At 40.9% G+C, this 18,203-nt stretch overlaps 1 protein-coding gene across 1 annotated transcript in view; it reads right to left on the reverse strand.

Moving 5' to 3' along the window:
* The window catches only part of THADA (THADA, armadillo repeat containing), a 454,862-nt gene that overhangs the window by 236,361 nt on the left and 200,298 nt on the right, over positions 1-18,203 (reverse strand). The window contains exon 26 of the mRNA XM_018556404.1: positions 17,067-17,198. Coding sequence (XP_018411906.1) covers positions 17,067-17,198 — 132 coding nt within the window. The remainder of the gene's footprint in view (positions 1-17,066; positions 17,199-18,203) is intronic.

The raw sequence follows: 18,203 nt of genomic DNA on the forward strand, positions 1-18,203 counted from the left end.
AAAACTGCTTGTATCCACAAACATAATGTGGCTGAAATTAAGTGAATGACATGTGAAGCAGGGTGGAGGCCAGGTGTATTGCAGTAAGCTTATTTAGATTTTTTTTTCAAAGTGCACCTTTCCCAGTGCCCGATCTGATTGCTAGAACTGGTCCCCTAAAAACCAATGGAAAAATGGCACTTCCAAAAGTATCAATCGCCTGTTTTTATCTGCAGCTCTCACTTTTTCCTCTCTCTGACCCCATCTCACCATTCTCTCCTGCAGTGGTGTAAGGTCAGCGGGAGGAACCAGTAAGAACTGCCATAGAACTCAGTGAAACCTCCCTTCATCTTAGCCAAGGTGCTGCTCTCTCTTTGAACCAGCAGCTTCTGCGGTTTTACATCCGTATTTTGTCATCCATTTAGTCAGCCCACATACTTTCCCCAGTACAGGTCTCCTTTCAACAGAACAGTGCCTCTAGTTTCACACTGATGGCACAGGCATTTCATCAGTCAATAACATACCGTACAGCCCTAATACTGTGTTACAGCTTGCTGTTAAATAAATAATGAATGCTGCAGTACAATATCTTTGTAAAATGCATTGCGGGATTTGTATGGATTTCTCAGCATGTGTCTAATTGTTGATACAGATCTCATAGTCAGAACTTTCCAACATCCACTCCTTCAGGTTTTCCATGAGTATTGAATAGCCTACATAACTGTTTATGAATCTTCTCACTGAGTAAGGACATCAGGTCACCAACAGGACACGCCAAAAAGGAAAAGGGATGTGAAGAAGTGCCAAACTATTGTTGTCAAAAAGAAAAATATTTGACGTATTTACATTAGTCATCTTAATCTGTTCATGAATCCTGTAAAGCTCTGTTCCGGGACTGCAAGGCGCAGTGAACATCAGTTAATTAACTATTTTAGACTATCCTAGATAAGGTTTGCTTATTTCTATTAGAGAACTATGGGGTTCTATTTCTTTATTATTGCATTCTTTAGGCTAAAGGAGTAAATAGTTTAATTTACTCCTGTAAGCTAAAATGCACCCTAAGCCTGTAAACCCTTCTTTAAGATGGTGGGCGGGGCTAAGCAATACTGTCGGGATCCTCCCCACTGATCTTCATCACTGTGACTGAATATATGCGCGTGAATATATGGACATGTGCAGCAGCTCTGGCGGGAAGGTAATTGTTTTGAGTTTTATTGGTTCAGTGTTCGAGGAATACCAAGTTTTGGAAGTTAATTTTTCTGAAACTCCCAGTGTTGCAGGGTCATTAAGCAGGAAATTCAAGTGTTGAAGGGTTATAGATCTAAGAACCAAATTGTGGTAATCAACAATAAAAAAAAGATGATCTTAATACTGCACTTGAATGCCTGGCACAGGCTACCCACCTATGCTATGTAGCTAGTGCTTCTTTTACAGTTCTGGTACTTGTATGCGTTGCAAAAAAACACTCTAAAGTACTAAGTGCAATTCAATTTAAACATCATCAGGCATATTCAAGATGGCTGATAGCAATATTAAAAGTTCACAGACACATTAACCTCAATTAGCGCCCATCTATCATTAATCTTAATTTGGTAAACTGAAGTCTGATTGGTTGTTTTGGAGAACTGTACTTTGCGAATCATCACAGCTCTCTGCACTGTTTTACTGACAAGCTTATATGCAAGTTGAGTGAACTGTGAATAAAACATATGAGGCCTGATAGGGACTGACTCCCACAAAACAGCAAATCACTGCTTCAATGGCATCACAACACATCCAAAAAACACACTTTGATCATAATTTGGCAATACCAAAGTTGGATAAGGTAAGGCTATCACCTCTCTCATCCCCGAGAGGCATATCAAACCAGTGAGCAACTCAGCCCATTAGTCTCCATTTCAATATTAAATAACACTTTCAGGAGGAATGACCCTTTCAAGAAAAAATGCTGCATGCTACTTGTGTTTAAAATGTTTGGGGCACTCAGCTTCATGCTGTTTGCATGAAGCTTTGGGGCTGCAACACGAAATAAAGTTCTGCTTCTGTATGTTCCAAAGACCTCCAGATACATTACATTTCCTTCATAGAGTAAACCATTGTCCCATTACTAAAATCATTTTATTAGAATCTGACTCTTGGCTGCTAGGAAGTGATCTCAAACCTTCTACTATTATCTGCTTGAACTAGTATCCACCCGAACAGTTCACTAGGAATATCAATGCTGTGATGACACTAGCTTCATTTAAATTAACCGGCTGAATTATTTGAAAAGTGGAATGATGTGTATATGAAACCCAAACTAGTTCTAAGGAATAACAGTCTAACTGCCCTGTAACTTGAACCACATGGTAAATTAAGATCATTGCAAACTTTATTTTCACTTTGGTGAAAATTTACATTTGACGTAATTGATTTCACAGATTTAAAGGTATTATAAACGCATCAAGCAGACCAGTGAAAAAATGGAAAACAGGCAAGGAACTGCTCAGCATCACTTTGTGTTTCTTTATTTTTCTTAACCTGATCTTATCCGTTTAAAATCAATCTTTTGCCCAGTTAAACAGCAACATTCTGTCAATCATCGCTTGAAGAGGAAAAAAATGTTAACACAAAAGAATTGAAAATTACGCATATTTTACCAGTGCAACATCATGATCTTACATTCAGTATAAAAAGCAGAAAGAAAAAATATTATAACAAAGCTAATTATACATAGAAACATATTTAACAGTTGCTATGCCTTTAACACATTTCTATAATTTTTAATGTTTTTGCATTCATCTAATGCTTGCTAGCAGTAGATATATGTAAAAACAAAAGTTACTTTAATACTACTTAAAATCTGTTATGTGGTCTAGTGCAGTGGTTCTCAACCTGTGTAAGCTCAGGACCCACATTTTTCCTTGGTCATTAAGTCGCAACCCACTGGAATGCACGGCATTGCGGTACTGCATTTTCTGGTGTGGGCGAGGTCTGTGTTTGGGGTGCCATTGAAATGAACGACTACGCAAAGCACCTCATGCACCGAAACACGTGGTAGGTGTAATTGTGTGCTACAGTTTAATGCAAGACTAATGGACTGTACTAGTGTGAACGGGTCCTCAAAAACACTGACACGCAGACACAGTTTCAGACAATCAACGACCGTGAATTGTTCACTTCTTCTGCTTTCTCCAAACTCTTCAACCTTTTGTGAATAACCCTGAAAATGATCATTTGGATCAACTGCAAGGACAAGGAATCGTTTTGGCGAAAAAACAATTGTTTTTGACAAAATTGCTGTGGTTTCAATCTATATTTAATTTCATTTTTAAGTAAACAGTTGATTTACTGGCAAGTTTCAACTTTACAATCAACATAATTCTAGTGGTCAATCAAACTCGTGGGTGGTAGATTGTTTTCCGTCTGGCGATGACTTTCAATCGTAGGGGTTATTCTTGATGGATGAAAAGTGGTTGAAATTCACTGAAAATTGACATGTGTAACACCAACTTTAGAGCCATGTGGACCCCACACACAGCAAAGGCTCAATTCACTTATCCCTAATTATCATTATATTCATTAATGAGCTTTCTATCCAGCAATGACAGGCAATGAGAGGTGATAACAGACATATTGGCTAAAAATAATGATAGCAAATAACACGGGTTGCAGCATTTTAGATTTTAAAAAGGGAAGGCTTTTGTTTTTTTCAAGCTGCACTTACATTTCATTAAGGGGACAGTTAAGATATTACCAGTGGAGTTCTTCTTTAAGTAGCACAGTATTTGTCAGTGCTAAATAAATAATTACAGATAAAAGTATTCTGCAAAACCCTTCCTCCAAAGATCTTACATGAAAGCTGCAATCCTACAAAGAGTGTTGTGCGGGGGAGTTCTTGGCATGGAAACAGCTGAGTGAGATCACACTGAACAAAGATAACTTGCTGCAAATTTTTAATTTTGAAATCCCCCTCATATTAAAAATATCGGCAGGATAACAGAGAAGTCAATTAGGGATGATCCCTTCATTGCGTGTTACTTTATAACAAGTCAAACGTCCTAGTTAAAAGAAGGAAAAACAGATGTAGCTCTGTCCTTGCAGTGTTCAGTCCTTCTAATATCATTCTCCTGATTGCATCATGGTCAGAGCAACCTCAGCAATGCTCCCACTCAATGGAAAATTCCACTTCAGCTCTAGTTAAATGGTCTTAACCCAGTCACCGTCCCTGGCCGGAGTCTTAGAGCATTAATTAGTACTGGGAAGCGAATGATTGTTTCCCACTCCAAACACACTAAAAGCTCAGCTTAAAAGACCAACAAAATGGTTTTATAGGAATAGGTGACATCTCCTGTGTAGCCTACAAGGAACATTTCTTCTCTCTGTTTTCCTTCATGCTCAACGAACATTTTGTTTCAAATAACTGAAAGCCAAAACAGAGATGCCATGCATTTGGATTTAAAGTGATATTAAAGTCAAAAGGATTTTGAGCGATTTCAAATGCTGATAAAATCACTTACAATGAACGCTGCTCCTTGATGCTTAAAAGTTTTAGTTTCCTGCAGAATCAGCTGGTCCCCTGAGCACTGACCCTCATATCCTGTTTTAAGGTGCCCATACACTGCACGATTCTCGTACGAGAATCGCGGGAAATACCGCGATCGTACGAGAATCGTGCAGTGTATGGAAGGCGTGCGACCGTTTCTATTGTACGGTCGCACGTCTTCCGTCAAACCAGCAGGCTAGAAAACCCGCCGGGAATCGTACGATCCTCTGCGAGTTAGTGGCCTGCTGGTTCGACAACTGCCGAACAGGCCGGTGTGCGCACGCGCACACAGCCCGTTTGCAGTCATCTTAAGCCCGCCCCTCATTGCAGTCATCGTAAGCCCGCCCCTCAGGGGGGCGGGCTTGCGATGATCGAGAGTACGATCTGCCTGTCCAAGATGGGCAGATCGTAAATTTTTTTAATCACTTTACAACCTTAGCAAGACTAAGGTCTTGCGATGGTTGTACAGTGTATGGCCACCTTTAGGGTGACTCCTTTCTTAAGCAGAGTGCTATGCAGTCACCCTTGTTTGTGTTAGTAAGCTGTATGTGTCTAAAACACACAGACACAGCAAATACATCTACTCCCCTCCTCCTCCCTCCTACAAGCTAGTAGATGAACAGTTGCTGGAGTCTGCTCTGTCCCTAATGAACAGGAAGTTCAGGGAAGCTGAGCTGAAAGATTTGGAAGCAGCTGTTCAGAAATATTATGATTGCAAGTGCTTGGGCAAAAATGTAATTAAATACATTGCTGGGCAATGTATATTTGATTGATTTGTATTCATTATTGAAAACAAATGTGAAAGTTTAATATTACTTTAAGTGCTCTGAGAAATGTTTTATTTTAATTAGTGAGGACCCTTACAAACTCACACACAGGAGTTGATTTACTAAAGGAGTAGAGCAGGGGTAGGCAACCTCGACACTCCAGTTGTGATGGAACTGCAAGTTCCATGAGGCATTGCAAGACTGACAGCCATATGCATGACTTCCAGATGCAAAGACATGATGGGATTTGTAGTTTCACCACAGCTGGTGTGCCAAGGTTGTCTACCCCTTCAGTAGAGCATGTTTAGTTGGAAAATGGGAGACGAGTCAAGTGAATATTCCATTTGCAAAGAATACTCAATCGTATTCACGGAAAATGGGGAAAAAAATGAATTTTTGCATGTACATGATTGAAGTCATGTACAGTTTCAGATCCCACCGCTGCCACTAGAGTGTGACAACTTTTGAGCTCACAAGCCAACAATCTGCCAGCAGACTGAGTGATCGCTGCTGGGGTTGGTTAATTCTGCAGTTAACCCTTTACACGCAAAAACAGCAGTCACCGCCACCACATATTTTAATGGAAACACGCACTGTTCACAACAACTGCTGAATTTTGAGATATGCCTGTGACAAATCGTTGCTACTCCCAGACAGGAATGTACAGTGCCTACAACATGGTACCCCTCACTGAGGCAAGGATTCTGTGTATTTCTGGTTATAGCATTTAGAGATTCTGCTTAACAATGTTTAAATATTGCTTTAATGAAGAAAAAAAATGATGCAAGAAAATATTTAAAGAAACGGAAACAATCAAATAAACAGGATTAAAATTAAAAGGTACTTAGCAAAGGTTCACTGGTTTTGGTTCCTGTGCAGAATCCTATTCATTTCAGAGTAAGTTTGATTCTGTTTGACTGACCCTTACAAATGTTTCTTAGCATTTTGGCATGGTTTCAGTGGAAAACAAGAGCTTCCAACTGTCAATAGCAGCAGCTTTCCTGGCCCCTGAAGAGGGAGTTTACTGAAATGACATAACCAATCACAGGGTCTAAGGGATTTTGAGGGGTTTTATGATGCTCCCTTAATGCCAATCTAACCTTTTATACTATAGTGATATTTTCAGATGACCATGTTTTACCAACAACTAACATATTATTGCACAGACATCAAACATGATATGGATCTTTTACATGTTTTCCTTAGGAGAGGTAGTGTGTCCCATCCATCTGTACCTTGTAATATAGGCGTTTGATTTCTAACTGATGGTTATTTTCTCACACATCCATGTAATCGCTTTATGTGAATGTGATTTTATCATAGCAGGATTTATGGATATTGTATGAAAAAAACATGTTATGGACAGGAGAGTGGCGTGGTGGTTAGCACTTCTGCCTTGCGGCACTGGGGGTCCCTGGTTCCAATCCCAGTCAGGACACTATCTGCAAGGAGTTTGCATGTTCTCCCTGTGCTTGTGTGGGATTCCTTCAGGTACTCGGGTTCCCTCCCAAACGCCAAAGACATGTTGGAAGGTTAATTGGCTCCTGTATAAATTGTCCCTGTATGCATGTGAGATAGGGACCTTAGATTGAGGGTAGGGACTGATGTGAATGTGCTCTTTGTTAAAATTGTTATGCATGTCACCAGCATTGAGTGAAAATTAGCAAACATCCTTGCCATTATAAAACTAGAGCATTTGCGGCCACACAGGGTCCCCTTCATCAGGTTCAGAATGGCACCACATAAATGAACAACACAGAATATATAGAAATACCAATTATGTGCCCAGTGAGACAACATCCAATCAATGCATCAACAAGCAAATACTGCCAAATGAAAGGATTTCAAAAAGGACTTAGAGGCAGAAATCGTGTAGAGAAAAGGGCGTGATCCGCTGTCACGGCCGTTAGGTGCAAAACCATCAGTCTGCTGCCATGGAAACAGGACGCTCAGCCGTCTGCTGGCTCCGCCCCTGCCCACCAGCACAGGCACCATGTGGAACGCAGGGCCTTTCCTGTCTACCACTTGTAGATCGGCATAGACTGGAGTGTGCACTGAAGTAATGGCCTCTGTCCCTCAGTGCATGCGCAGTATGGGACAGAGGACCATGGTATCCGGCTCAAGCGGTGGGGTAACAAGGCTTCCTCATCGTTCCCTAGTAATGGCCAGCATCGCAATGTGTCAACAGAAATGCACAGATTAAAGTCCCAGTGATACTGAAACCAATTGTAGCCATGTAACCAGTGGCGGAACTAACGCCGGTGCGGAAGCACCGGGGCCTCAGCCTTTGGGGGGGCCCAGCACAGTTGCCGGCCGCTGAATAGCTCTGTATCCAGCGGGAGAAGATAAAGCTTTGATCATAGGGATGCCATATGTACAGCAGATTTCCTGTCAGTAACCTCAGGCCAACCGCAGGAGGAGACGAGAGATGAGAGCTCTTTGCCCCATTACTCGAACAAGCCAAAATCTCTGTTCCGCAGTGGAATTTGTAAATTTATCATAGAAGCTGTGATTGTCCCCTCTACTCTGATCAATGTGGGCTGATCTAAATATGGTGGCAGAGGTTTTCAAACATTTTTGAAAAGAATGCACTGGGGCTGGTCTAAACAGGTATTTCATTGTGTCTGCATTGCTTTACTTTCCTGTGCCAGTCAAAGTGAAGGTGAAGTACAGCTGAAAAGCAACTCAAAAGCAGCTTAGTATAGCTGGGAAGCAGCTTAGGACAGCTGAGAGCAGCTTAGTACAGCTGAGACGCAACGCAGAAGCAGCTTAGTACAGCTGAGAAGCGTCTCAGAAGCAGCTTGATACAGCCGAGAAGCAGCGTAGTACAGCTGAGACGCAACGCAGAAGCAGCTTAGGATAGCTGAGAAGCAGCTTAGTACGCAGTGAGAGCAATAATGCCATTTTTTTGCCAATACAGCAACGCATCCCTGCTTTCTTTCCTCCCCGCTGGGCGTTGCTCTGTGTCCCAGCGGGGATGATAGAAAGTGAGAACCGGCCGAGCGCTGCGGGAGGAGAGCGCTGTGTTTGTTTGGTTTTTGGGGGGGGCAAAAAAAAATCTTGCACCAGGGCCCTTTGTTCCTTAGGTCCGCCACTGCATGTAACAGCAAATTAATAGATAAATATTGCATGCCTGTAGGATAATAAATTATGAATACATGCATATAACATCAAGCATAATTCAAAAAATAAAAAATGAGGAATACATGGTGGTCATGATAGGATGTATGGGTCTAATTGCTATAGAGAACATACCAAGGTACCACTGCATCTGCACCTATGTGTGCTGGTACTTATAGCAACAATTTGTGCTCTATGTTCAGCGTTGTGTAAATTGTCAGCGCTATATAAATACCAGCAATAATTAAATAAATACCTACAAAGACCTAATGCACCAATACCATTTTTTCCAGACCGACTACGAGTGCCGATACTTTTCCTCAAATAGTCACTGATAACAATTACTGATACTTTATTTATCTATTTATTTATTATTGGGATTTATAATCATTCAGCAGAAGGTCTATGTCTATTCTCCTGTGGTAGGTGGGACTTCAGGACTAACCACAAAATACAAATGATTTCACCAGAGATTGCAAAGCATGCATATAACAACCCAACATGTAGCATTTTCACTGTTCTGTTACAATTGCTATAAAAAGTATATCATGATGATATTTGCACTGTAATATCATGTACAACTGTTACGATACAAAGATAGTGGGGTTTATTTTCTAAAGGATTACTTAGCAAATTGAATGATCACATAGGTTAGTAATTAGTTGTTTTTACAACTGGAACTGGAATTGTGAGACCAGCAGATGTCTTGGCAGTGTTGGTACAAAAACATATCGGTTTTCATTTGTTACAAATGGCTGAAGAAAGGGCTGTTCCCTATTCCATGGTAAAAGGTAGCAAGCTTTAAAGAGTTGTCATGAGAATGCTAGTTCCCTCACTGTCATAGCTTTGGATTCAATGCTTTACCGACTGTCAACAAGTATAGGGATATGGAATTCTGACACTTTTCTGGCATCCAGAGAACACTTGTTCTGGGCCTGTAACTCAAAAGTATTGAAGCCAAGCACACCCAGGCAACTAATATTTTCAGAATGATGCAGCGAACTGCAGGCTCTGTACTTCTCTCATGACAGGGGTACTTTAGAGTGGAAAAAGTTTAGGAACTGGCTGTTCAGCCAAGAACTTTTGGACTGGCTCCTTCGACAAAAGGCGATTGAAAACTCCGCCAACAGACAGTTGGGTTGGGAGATATTCACATGGAGCAAACCAGAAGAATCCCTGGTCCTTGGTGATGTTTGTGCTTATTATTTGCAGTTGTAAGGTTTTGGCTCTGTCTTTTGTTCTTGATGATTCCATTCGACTGTCTTCTGCCTACCCTGAACCTTGCATTATTTATCTCAGCTTGCATGTCATCCGCCTTAATCTCTGTCATATAATTCTGTTTGAATGCTATCCATTCCAACCACTGCTCGGCTGGTGAACATGGCCTCTGCCAATCAATTACACATTTTACCACAGTCACCTGCAACATCAGCGGTCCCAAGTGGACCAAACCTAAGGCCCATATCACCTTTGCGATCCTGCGAGAACTTGCCAGCAACAGGATCACTATGGAAGACAAAGCAGATAGGGGAAACACTCACCTGCTTGCATATGTCCCTCTCTCACCAGCTGGAAGAGCGATGTGGATTCTATCACCAGCCACCTATGTTCTTCAGCAGTTTTGAAAGTGAGGGAGAGATGCCTCGCTGCCAAAGCTGACGATGGGGCCCAGCATAAAAAGGTATGTGATGTCCCTGCATATTTCTGCATAGAATTAAGAGTTTTTGCTTGAAACAAGATTATGTAGTACAGTCTCAGTCTAAGGTTGAAACCTTGGAACGTCATTCAAAACTTCTAATACTTCCTTGTTGGGGTTCTTGGTATTCACCAACATCGACTGGTAGTCTTTGCATGCTAGACATGATACACTAAGAATTTTCATAATGGTCACATGATAACCTTTATACTTCCTGCCAGCAAGGTTCAAATTGGTTACATCCCTAGAAATGATTGCGTAGATTTTTAGCCAGCATTAGCAGTTAATATAATGCAGGAAGAGCTAGTTAACTTTGTCAACTGGAGGCAAAGTTTGGTAGCAGAACGACATTCCACACTACTTTTTCTGGCCAGTAACACCTTAAGCAGCATTGCCATGACCATAGCTTGCTAGTAAAAATTGTGGGCCCAGCTATGCTTGGTGAGCAATATAGTTCCATCAAACTGTATTTTCCTTTGCGTGACTCTGATGGCGAAGACATGCAGCTGCTTTGAATTAACTGAAACAGGTCTCTCCACTCTATTAAATCTTTTGCTAGATATTAGTTTGCAATCTATGTTCATCTCTTTTTTTTTTTATGTTACGGAGAATGCAGCAAACAAAACAAAACTCCAAAGTGTCAAGAGGTAAGCCAAGGTCTATGCTGGGGACTTCTGACCAATGCAGAGATAAAGAAGGCGATTCAATGGATGGATGTACACTTTAAAAGTAAATCAAAACTCACACTGGATGCTTTTTTTTTTTGCATTATAGTGCTGCTGATTTCTTCCTGCTGCTTTCCTCCACTTCCAGTCTAGATGCCCTTGTTGCAGCTGCACATCATTGCTCTGCATCAGCTTCCTGACTGTGACATGGGTGGGCTATGCAATGTGTGTCAGCATGGCTACTTGTTGTCTCCACCAGAGGACATATGAGAAGGTGACAATGCAGGAGCACATCTTAAAAGACGGTCGTCACCTTATCACAGGAAGTCCCTGAACAAGGACTTTCATGGCAAGATCGCTAGGTATTTTTCAATTTAAGCTGCAACATCATTATAAACTATAGACTGCACATTCATACGTTACAGCTTACACAAGTTTTTGGTGAATAGGTTGAGATCTACATTTTCTCTTACATATAACTTTTTTTTAGTTTTCAAGAATAAACATTACAAAATACAGAAAATATTTTTTTGATTTCCCTTACACATACAGTCCAACAATATCCTTTTACGTTTGCATGTACACCATCTATACAATTCAATACACAAAACCCCTCCTCTGAAGGGACCTTCTCTTATCTCTCCTTCCAACTAAAATCCCCCCTCCACAAAAATAAATAAAAAATAAATGTTATTTCTATATTTTTTATCATTCTCTCTACATCCTTTCCCCTCCTCCCTACCCCAATCCATTGCACATTAGCTTTGATTTCTACTTCTATGAATCCCCTTCTTCTAAGATTATATCCAAATCTAATGGCATCAATTCTTAAATTTGAACATTGTATCTTCCAATATCGCGCTCTTTCATTATTCGAATACCAGGACTTTTTAACCTGTTGAACCGAGGGAATGCCTGTCTTCTATGCCCTTGCCAATGTTTGCTTAGCAGCTGTAAAAATGTAGGTTATTAGTCTAAATTGGTCTTGTACATCCTTCTGGCTTCACATTTAACAATGCTTCCCATGGGTCTTTCCTAATTTCTCTTTCCAATATCCTATCAATTATAGTTTACACTGTATATTCCCAACCAATATCTATGAATTTCAGGGCTCTTCTACCATATATGAGCCATCAATCCTTCTTCCCCACAACCCCGAAAACACAGCGAAGATGTAGCCTTGAGAACTTAGCCAGTTTGGTGGGGACCATATACCATCTAAACATTAGCTTGTAGTTAGCCTCTACTGCCAATACATTTTGTGAGCAGTGGGCTAGTGCAGTGGTCCCCAACCCCCGGTACTGGTCCGCGGATCAAATGGTACCGGGCCGCACAGTCTCAGTGCGGTCCGGTCCTGCAATATGGGGCAGTGCAGGGTCCCGGTGTTCGAACACCGGGGCCCCGCACTGCCGACGGGCTTCACAGTAAGGGGGCGGGTCCTGATTGTCTTTCTAATTCATTCTCCCATGTTGTCACATACTTAACCAGCCGAGCATCAAATCCCGCTGTCAAGGATCTATAAATAGTCGAAAAAACTACCTCTTCCAAGGGGGTCTCTCATACACTTTTTTTTTCAATTTTTTTTCATTCCGATGGTAATTTCACATTATATATTACAGAATCAGCAAAACTTTTAATTTGTAAATATCTAAATACTTCTGAGTGAGGGCGTTTATGCTTAGCCTGTATTTCTGAGAAGGGTATGATCCCAACCGAGGCAAACAAATCATATATTTTTCTTAATCCCGCCCCTTCCCGTCTAGAAAATCTTGCAGGTTCTTTGAGAAATTATGGATTCTTTATGATTGTTGCCAAAGGCATGTAGGGAGACATTAATCTTTCTGAATATCTTACTTCTTGAAAGTTAGATTTTTCATTTATTGTATCTCGTTATGGAGAATACAGCAAGTAGGAGGAGCAAAAACACTAAAGTGTCCAGAGAAGCCAGGGTCTTTGCTGGAATTCAACTAAGCAGAATCCAACTAAAACTAAATTTACTGATCACATTCATATTGTGAAATGTTTTAAGAACTTGAGTTCTCCTTTAGCCTTCAGTAAAGATACTTGCTTGAGGCCCCTCTCAGATTAAAAATACAGCACACACATAGCTTACATCTGAAAATTATCAGACAAGGGTGTTACAAGTACCATACATTACATCAAAGGATGCCCCTGACGCCTAACTTATAGAAGTTTAAAAAAATGGTGCTCTTGCATTAACTAAAATAAATCATCATGCCTTAGCAAATTCAAGGCTCCAGTGGTCTCCCACAAATGTTTTCTCTTGACAGCTCATCAGAGAGGCCCCTGCGTTTTTCGTATACGTTTGTGTGGTTTATTTTATTTTATTTTTATGTGTGTGGTAAAACAGACAAGTATAATTAGAAGCAGGGACAATGCAAGCTTGGTATATTTGCACTTGCACATGCTGTCAACAAGCAGCCATGTTTGATGTCGAAAGAGTGGTTGAGGCTCAATGTGAATTTTCAAACTGGAATTCTTTGTCCCTGTTATCTAGTTGTTACTGCTTTGGTTATAGTTGGCTCACACATTCACAGCCTATGATCTTCAGTTAATGACATGTTGCAAACAGCGTTTGTGAGCATTAGCATCCAAAGATATCAGCTATTGTAAAATAGGCTGCTGAAAGCCACCGTCTCTCTCTGCTGTGGGTGACTGTACAATATTCTTATTTGTGCTCGGATATTAAAGAAAGACTCGGGCACTAAAGTGGACAGGTAATCTAACCACCAAACTAGTGATAGGAAAACTACAAGCTTTTCTGTACAAATATAATGTACAATGTACCCATACTTCTCTCGGGAAACATTATTATTATTATTATACAGGAATTATATAACAGTTTGCGCAGCGCTTTACAATATAAGGAAGACATCACAATCACAATACAATTCAAGACAAGATGGTAAGGAGGGCCCTGCCCCTGAGGGCTTACAATCTAAAGGGGAGGGGCAAGTAATACATGAGGAGGTAGCTGTGTGGGGATGAATTGTTTGAGAAAGTGATAGCTCAGTGGTTAGTTTGAGGTGGGATAGGCTTCCCTAAAGAGAAGAGTTTTAAGGGATCGCCTAAAGGCAGTCAGAGTGGGAGATAGTCGGACAGGTTGGGGTAAAAAGCTCCAGAGGATGGGAGAGACTCTAGTGAAGTCCTGAAGGTCAGTATGGGAAGAGTTGATGAGGTATATGTACTCAAGGTCCTCTTTCCCACTGCTGTATCAAGAAATGTATGCCAAAAATATTACAGGGCCCAAACTAAAGTAAAACTCCAGACAGAATATTTGGCACATGGAATCCTGAGTTTTTTAGATGCGCCAAATAATAGTTCAATTGGAAGGTTTGGAAAAGAAAGATGCAGCTAGTAAACCAGTTGTAAAAGAACTGAAACAAAAACTTCCGCACAAAACAAATAACAGTTCAGAAACTGAGTATGGCAATATTTGGGGCAATAGAAATGTGCTGTACTGTGCTAAGATGATGCACCAAATACACAATATGCACTGCGACATAATAGTGTGACATGCAATGCACCAAATTACGATATCACTCGCCCCAATTTGCATTCTACAACAACCGCCAATCTTGGTTTATCTGTCCCAAAGTATAACTTCTGTGTTCAGATGGTGCTGTTTGGGCATGAGGACTGAGTAAAGGCTCCTTCACTTATGTGAGTACAGTAATGCGCATTTCTAAAGAGTGTTCCTGCATGGGTTTTTTTATTTTTGGTCTTGTGTTACGTAAGGGAGAAATATTTTTCATGGTGCAGATTTAAATGATATGTGCATTTGTAGGCATTTGCTATTATTTTTCCCTTTCTTCATACATGCAAACGCACATTTCATTATTTATTACAGGTATTTATATAGTACAGACAATTGATGTCACACTTTACATATTGTACAATCACATCAATCTCTGCCCTCAAGGAGCTTACAATCTAAGGTCCCTACCTCACTTGCATACATACCCATACTAGGGTCAGTTTAGACAGGAGCCAATTAACCTTCCAGCAAGAAGTGTAGGAGTAAACCAGAGAACCCATCGGAAACCCACGCAAGCATAAGGAGAACATGCAAACTCCATGCAGATAAATGGATGTCTTGTTTTTGAAAAGTGTGCTAAGCTGCAACACACAGATGTGAACTAGTCACATTGCAACAAATGGGATTTTTAACGGAGGTGGATTCTCAGGTCCTATAATGTGTTTTACGGCAGGAAACGGGCATACTCACATGGGCACAGAGACCCATACAGAGTGAGGAGGCCCCTTGTTTATGTGTCTGGGAGTCACAGGTGTCCTGTGCACCCGCAGCCTCTTAAAAATCCATGACAGGCTGGCATGCCTAGCAGCTGTACAGACTGTACGTATACATGCATAGAGGGATGGATGCACAGCCCCGGATGCAATCTATATGCCTCCAGGACCATGCATCCCTCTCCCTGTACATATGTATACACTGGTGATGTGCAGGAAGTTCTGTACAGCCTCTGGGAGTATACAGATTGTTGAAACTGTTTCAACAGTTTGCAACAAAAAAAACAAAAACACAGGTTTTTGTTGTGCGACATTGTGAAGTCACACTGCCATGCCAAGGCCCCTCTGCAAACTGTGGTCCCTAACTCTAATCTAACAGATTTCCCAATCTGAAGCACATACAGCAATGCATACATTGAGAACAGGTATGTATTGGATGTAGCCCATTCCACCTTAAAGGTGCTGAGACACAACTGAAGTCCAGGACCCACTCAATGGTAGCTGAAGATCTCTAGTCTGTATGTGCACCAAATACAACACACAAAGTCAAAATTGCATCTGCTCTGATCCATTTAAAACTAGCTTTTTGGGTTAGTTCACACCATAAACTGCATCACAACTGCGTGCGTCTGCGCAGTTGCATTGTGATCCGTGCTGACGCGTTCCAATGCGTTTTTTTTTTAAACTAAATGCTAATTAGACCATTAGGTAACTTCATTTTTCCTGTCAGAGCATTTCCTTCGTTTGTTTTGGAGCTCAGACATGCTTTCTTTGTTGGCAGGCATGGGGATAGTGTTGGCTGTAGCCACTCTCAAAGAGGAAGTCCCTGGATGATGACAATCAATTCTGTGTTTTTTGGGGATGCGTTCCGTTTTGATGCATTTTTGATGCATTTTGATGTGTTCCGCTGCGATCAGATGCAGCTGAAATAGGACGAGCAGTACTTTTTCTGACTACATCTGAACGGACTGCAATGGTGTGAATACAGCACGAGAAAGCTCATAGAAAAGCAATGTGATGTATTTTGGCTGCAGCAGCCAAACTGAACGAACTGCATCACAACTGCATATGGTGTGAACTAACCCTTAAAGTAATAGGGATGGGGCTGTGAACTCCTCTGCCCATGTGCACCTTACTGCCACCGATGTACATTGAGAGTGCTGGAAGGTTTTCTCAGAACTCCCAGCAAACTACTAATAGCAGGAGGCAACAAGGATACATAACCATTCAATGAGCCATATTTAAATGTCTAAAAGAGCAACTAATTATGCTTCATACTGTAATCTCTTCTAATTTGTATTGAAAAAGGAAAGGGGAGGTTCTGATTATAGGATAAGGGCAATGCAGTTAATTCTTGTTAGACACTTTGATGACACTTTTGAGCATAAATACTCTAGCCGTCATTATGGCTCATGCACAGGCGTATTATTTTACATAGCATCTTGCTGGTGGCATGTAACGCATGTAGCCTTTGTGCCAAAACTTGCATGTGTACAGTATATAGCACAAATATACCCTATTAGGTGTTCCCAACTAGCATTCTTCATTGCTAGGATGCAGGGGGCTCCTACCATCCAGCATTCTTTATTGCTAGAATGCAGGGGGCTCCTACCATCTAGCATCCTTCATTGCTAGGATGCAGGCAGCTCCAATACAGGACATTTGCATTGCACATTGTACACAAGTAAGTGCTAAAACAAATGTGTACCTGCATGCAGTGAAAAATATGGCCCATATGCACATTTTTCTTCTTTTTTTTTTAACTGTCAAAATGTGGCTATGGATTACAGAGCTGCGTACAGCTGTGTGCAATGGCCCATAGACTAGAATACTGATGCATTCGGATCTGTATAAACCGCGCCAGTATTCTACGACAGTGTACATGACCCTTAAAAATACAGCTTCTTTTCTCAACGTAACAATGTCAACTATTTGGCGAATATGGGAGACAGCTACATTTTTTCAAAACAATAGTAATACAAAAATGAATAGATAATTCTATACTGTACATCATTTATTAACTGAACACTGAAAGGGATTACCTCATGATGAAGGGGATGAAAGGTGCCATGCTGAGGGCCGAGTAGGTGCCATCCATTGGAGAGGGGTACAGCTTACTAAGGATAAGCAGCAGAAGGTACAGACTAGGGTGAAGCTTTGACTCTCCTGTGGGACTAAAATAAAAAAAAAAGACTTACTTATCATAGAAATTAAACTTTATAGACAGACAGACAGACATGCATACAGATAATAATATTTTACTGAAGTCAAACCACTCAAAACATATATTGCATATGGGTGGCTAATGGTGACCAATCACCATCTCTGGGGGCTCAACTAGTAAGTTCTTGACAGTTCTGCCGCTTTTACTCAGTAGTTTGACCCCCTTCTGCTACATCTATAGTATAAATTCTAACAAGAAGAGTGAGACTCCCTTGTAATGCCATGGTAGGTGGGCAGATCTGAGAATTCAGGTGCAGAGATGTATTAGCTTGAGATATACCAGAACCAGTGAACATTGAGACTGCAGATATAAGACTGTTTACTAAAAATTTTATTAAAGCACTATATATCAAAAGATTGTAATATTTTTTTTCTCTCCATGAAATACTGTATTCACTTCTTTTTGCATTTCCATGCTGATCTCCTTCAGCCCTTTTCAGCCATTTTCTGTCTAAATGCACTCCCACCGGGGACCAGCTTCCTAACAGTGACATTAGTAGACCAGCGTTTTTGCACGCTTTAGCGCACGTTTGTGATGTGCCTTTTTTTGCACGTTTTATGCACATACGGCAAAAAGCGTGTTTTTTATAAAAACACGCGAAAACGAAGCAAACGGGCGTTTTCAAGCGTTTCCCTTTTCAGTCTATGGGGCCAAAACGAGCTGCAATATGTCAAAAAAAGCTCCTGTACTTTTACCAGCGACAGGTGTTTTGCTTTTTACGACAAAATGCTCAGATGTGAACAGTGCCATAGAAATGAATGGGATTTTTTTTTTTGGGGGCAGATTTTTGGAGCGTTTTCTAGGGCAGAAAATGCGCTACAAAACGCTCAGTGTGAACCAGAACTAATGAAAGACCAATACTTACCTGTCCAGCTGGTAGTGAGTCAAATCTTCATTTTCTTCAAAACAAGCAACAAGCTGATTTTATCAGACATTTTGACATGTGCTGGAGAAT

This window comes from Nanorana parkeri, unplaced genomic scaffold (assembly GCF_000935625.1).
Source record: "Nanorana parkeri isolate BGI_ZX_2015 unplaced genomic scaffold, ASM93562v1 scaffold1, whole genome shotgun sequence".
Taxonomy (NCBI): Eukaryota; Metazoa; Chordata; class Amphibia; order Anura; family Dicroglossidae; genus Nanorana; species Nanorana parkeri.